Source organism: Etheostoma spectabile, chromosome 6 (assembly GCF_008692095.1).
Source record: "Etheostoma spectabile isolate EspeVRDwgs_2016 chromosome 6, UIUC_Espe_1.0, whole genome shotgun sequence".
Taxonomy (NCBI): Eukaryota; Metazoa; Chordata; class Actinopteri; order Perciformes; family Percidae; genus Etheostoma; species Etheostoma spectabile.
The window spans coordinates 4,951,420-4,956,264 of NC_045738.1; the positions used below are offsets into that span (position 1 = coordinate 4,951,420).

The 4,845-nt window shown below is 38.2% G+C and overlaps 1 protein-coding gene across 1 annotated transcript in view; it reads left to right on the forward strand.

The window, feature by feature from the left end:
• Nucleotides 1-4,845, forward strand: part of LOC116691433 (focal adhesion kinase 1-like) — a 53,604-nt gene that overhangs the window by 24,628 nt on the left and 24,131 nt on the right. The window contains 2 exon segments of the mRNA XM_032519048.1: nt 1,951-2,040; nt 2,225-2,429. Coding sequence (XP_032374939.1) covers nt 1,951-2,040; nt 2,225-2,429 — 295 coding nt within the window.

Consider the following 4,845-nt stretch of genomic DNA (forward strand, 5'->3'; position numbering starts at 1 on the left):
GTCTCCGGGTGAGCTGTTCAAAATCTCCACCGCTTTCTACGTAACTAGCTGAGACAACGTGGCTAACCATAGCATGCTAGCTTGTTCTCAATGGCAAAACACTGCTACAACACACTAGTTCACCATAACCTACAGAACAACTACTGACATGTCCCTGTTCTGCGGGTATTCCACAAATGTGTCCTCAATTAGAAGAAGTCTCCCAGTTAATCCTGCCATGTAGTGATCAAATTTGGAGAAACAGTAGCTAGCTGTTAACATTACCTAGCTACTGCGCATGTGCGACTCCCAACAAAGATTGTAAAGAAGTAAGATGTCTCACTCTGTAGCTTAAACAGAGACCTAATCACACAGGGTGAAAACAGGAGCTGCAGCATCTTGCAGTACAACAACAAATATGGTGTTTTTTTAAAAATGAAACCATGTAAACCTATTCTAGTACAGCATCAAAGTAAAAATATAGCCGCAAGCGGCGATTTGCAGATTCAAACTTTTTTTCTCAATAGTGACTTCAAATTAATTTCACATATGTGGTCCACCATTGTTATAAAACATATCCTGCAAGCTTTGCACGATTGGACAAACAGTGCACTTTGTTTAAAATGCCGACAACAAGAGCTGGGCAATATATTTATATTATATCAATATCGGGACACGAGACTAGATATTGTCTTAGATTTTGGATATCATAATATGGCATAGGTTTTGTCTTTTCCTGGTTTTAAAGGCTGCATTATAGTAAAGTACTTACCAGACTGTTGTAACTGTTCTATTATTTGCCTTTACCCACAGTCATTATATCCACATTACTGATGATTATATACCTAACATCTCATTGTGTATATATTTTGTGAAAGCACCAAGTGTGAACCACCACAATATTGTTGCGGTATCGATATCAAGGCATTTGGTCAAAAATATTATATTTGATTTTAACCGTATCGCCCAGCCCTACCTACAAGTGATTTGTCAACATTTTTCAATTCAGTGTAATATGTAGCTTAGTCCAGCTCACAGCAATTTGAGAAAAGCAGATGACCAGCACAAAAACAATTGCTAATAAAGCCACAAGCTGCAATCCCAAGCTCAAACCTTGATTTGCGTTGTTATGAGGACATATCCTGAGAGATTTGTGATGATTGGATAATGAATATGTGAGTTATTGTAAAATGTGTGTAATGCCACTTACCTATCTCGTGCTTGTAGTGCCCCTAGTGGCGTATGTGTATATAAAACTGTCTAGGTATATCTGGGGCACTTATCTGAACATACCCTGTGAGTTGTTATGATTGGCCTTACGGTTGCTGATTTGTTTTCATTTATGTCCAGAGTCACAACTCTTTCAAAGTTCATTGGTCAATAACTTGAAAAGTAATTGAGATATGGACAAGCTTGATCCATTGATGATTCACTAAAAATGTGGTGGCAATTGGAGCTATGGTGTAGGAGGAGATCTCAAAAATGTGTTTTTCAAAAAATTCAAAATGGCAGAAACATTTTCTTGGCGGACCTTAATGATCCTTGATGCTTTTTTGTAGAGCACATTAGGCTGCACCTGTGTGAGAAATTTCAAGTCAATCGGACTTACGGTGCAAAAGTTTGCATTTCAGCGCCAGCATGTGGCCAGTTGAGTTCATATTTCTATGGAATAGAAGAAAAGGTTTTATGTTTCTATCTCATTCCAGCTCACGGGAATTTAAGCCGGCGCGGCAGACAACTACTAATAATAATAATAACTAAAACAGACAAACATAGAAGGGTTCTACCACTTTGCATTTTGAACCCTAATTATGAGCCTGAAAATAAAAATAATACGGGCGCTTTCACTGTCTTCGGTCTGTCATAACAGGTGGAGGAAATCAGCATTAAAATTTATAGGACTGATGTGAACTAAGCAGATCATTAAAGTGCAACACAGTTCTCCTGATTTCTGTTTTTTTTTTTTTTTAGCTTCTAAAGGTAAACTGCCTATTAAGTGGATGGCCCCAGAATCAATCAACTTCAGACGCTTTACCACAGCCAGTGACGTATGGATGTTTGGTAAGTTTAAGTCTGTGTTGTGTTCTTCCTGTCACTGTCAGTTTTGTTATGATGTTTAGTGCTGCAACACTAGGTTTGTTGTTTGTGATCTGCTTCTGTTTAACGCTCTACTCTTTGCAGCATTTACCAGCCAATAGGTGGCTGTCTCAGTTTTATAGTGAGTGAGTTTTCTCTCTTTCCATAGGCGTCTGTATGTGGGAGATCCTAATGTTCGGCATCAAGCCTTTCCAAGGTGTGAAGAACAACGACGTCATCGGCAGGATAGAGAACGGCGAGCGACTGGCAATGCCCCCTCAATGCCCTCCTACTCTCTACAGCTTGATGACAAAGTGTTGGTCGTATGATCCCAGCAAGAGGCCACGCTTCACTGAACTCAAAACACAACTAAGGTACTTAAAGGAGTGTGGTTTGAGAGTGTATGAGTTTCTTTGTGTGTCTCTGTAAATGTGAGCAATTCAGGGTTCAGTGTCTTGCTCAAGGACACAAACCACCAACGTTTTTCAGCGTTGTGAGAGAATGTTAAATTATTATATCTGTATGCTTTACCTCTTCTGAAGAATTCACCAGGCATTTTGTTGTCCCTCATAGTAAGTCTAGGTGTAATGTTTTGACTGAAAGAAGCTCAAAGAAAAAGATTTGCGGGAAAAAAGATCCAGTTGTGATGTTTGATTCAACTGGGAAAATAGCAAAGAATAACGAGCAGTAGGATTTACTGCTCGTTATTCTTTGCTATTTTCCCAGTGATAGTTAAGATAAAGGAATGTGCACACAGCAAATAATATTTTATCGAAGTAAGGAAGTGTTTTCTTTTGCCTTCCTAACACCAGGTGTCACTGTCTGTATTAATCATGGTAATCTAAGAAGATGAACAGAGGAGACAATAAAATACAGCAAATATTCAACATTTAAAATCAAGCAACATACTTTGGCCTTTGTCTTTGGCTGCTGGTTAAACAGAAGACCAGAATTAACCATTAAAGGTGGATGGACAGTCAGATACAGGTAGGTAAGCAAACAGACAGGGATTTAATCCAGCTACAGTCACATTTACATGCCTTCTTCTTTTAATTGAGATGGCAGACTAGATCATTTGCCAGTCTTGGCAAAAAGGAGATTTTTATGTGCTCTGATTTAATCCACTTTAAAATACCACATTACATTTTAATGTTTGTGGAGGCAGTGGGGAATAATTTCCTGTGTAAATGTAAATGTGTAGTGAGAGGGTACATGCCATAGATCTTGTAATGTCACTCCATCTGAATTATATAGATAAAAATGTACATTCTAATTTTAACACATGTAATATCCCAAACGTGCTGATATTTGACAGCAGTTACTGGATGTGAAGTATTACATGTTGCCCATACCTTTTCTGCAGCAGTATCATTCACAGTGCAGCCCTGAACTATGTGTGGAACATGCTTTTACCTCTAAGGGTGTTTTGGCGTTGATCGCATCCATAGTATGTGAATAATCTGGGATTTGTAGTTCATTTTTACGCTTGTTTTGTATACAAAGGACAACCTCAAATTAAACCTGAAAGTCCTCCCTCTAACCTCCATAGTGATTGCTTCTTTTCAAATGGAGTACAGAGTCAAAACAAAACTATCCAAATACTTGACAGACTGCACTTTACCTCCTGTTTGGGCTGATGCCATTACGGTTGGCATGGTAACATATTTGATGATGACAGAGAGAGATTAAATGAGATAGGTCGGCCACGCCTTGCCTTCTTGTTAAAAGATACATCAGTGCCTTGTTACTAGCTTTGTGAGGAGACAGATTTGCAAAGAGAAGGATGTTCTATCAAGAGTAGATATCAGATATCAGATAAGGCAGAGCTAGACAACACACGCAATTTAAACACTTGCTGCGTAAGCCCCAGGGTGAATCATCACTGTTATATTCCATTTAAACAGGAAGGGTCCAACCTATTCATGAGTCACATAATGTCATACAAATAACTGGGAAAGACAGTTAACCATTTGTGAAATGTACTGAGAGTTGCACTCACATGATAAAAAAGAAGCTTAAAATTGTTTTATTCAATTACCAAGAACATTGGGGCACAGTGTCAGTCATCAGGTACCAAGGGGAGAGGGGAAAGACTCCATAAACCTGACATGTTTGATGATGTTTTATGCCAGCCAGTGTGGGGTTACAGTGTGTGATTATAAGAAATGCTAACAGACAAAATCACATCCACAGCTCTCAGATCATAATTCTTGCCCACATGCAAAGCACGCAAAATAGGCACACAAGTTGAATTTAACAAAATTTGTCTTTCTGTATTGTAATGTTGGATAAGACCTTTTGCTCTGCTTTATGTAACACTTTTGGGACTCCTGTCAAGACAGAGAAACAGCATTAGCATTATATTAAATCTAAGACTTCTGACAACCAGCAGAACTAAAGTGGGTGAAGTGATATTTAAAAGTTAAATTAGTAACATTTTTTGAAGGCAGAATTGAACTACGGGTAGACAGTCACTATTTCTTTTTCAAACATTAGCGGTAAGTAGGGGTACAGTCAAAGTAGAGCTTTTCCCAGCTACCAAGACTCAACAATTCCTAATTATTTAGACATGAACAGACCTGCGTTTTTTTTTTTTTTTCGAAGCAATGCTTCAGCTTATGGCAAGATACAGTGGGGCTCGAAAGTTTGGGCATCCCAGGTAAAAATTTGTATTAATGTGCAAAAAGAAGCCAAGAAAAGATGGAAAAATCTCCAAAAGGCATCAAATGACAGATATGACATTCATATAATATGTCACAAAAAGTTAATTTTATTTCCATCATTTACACT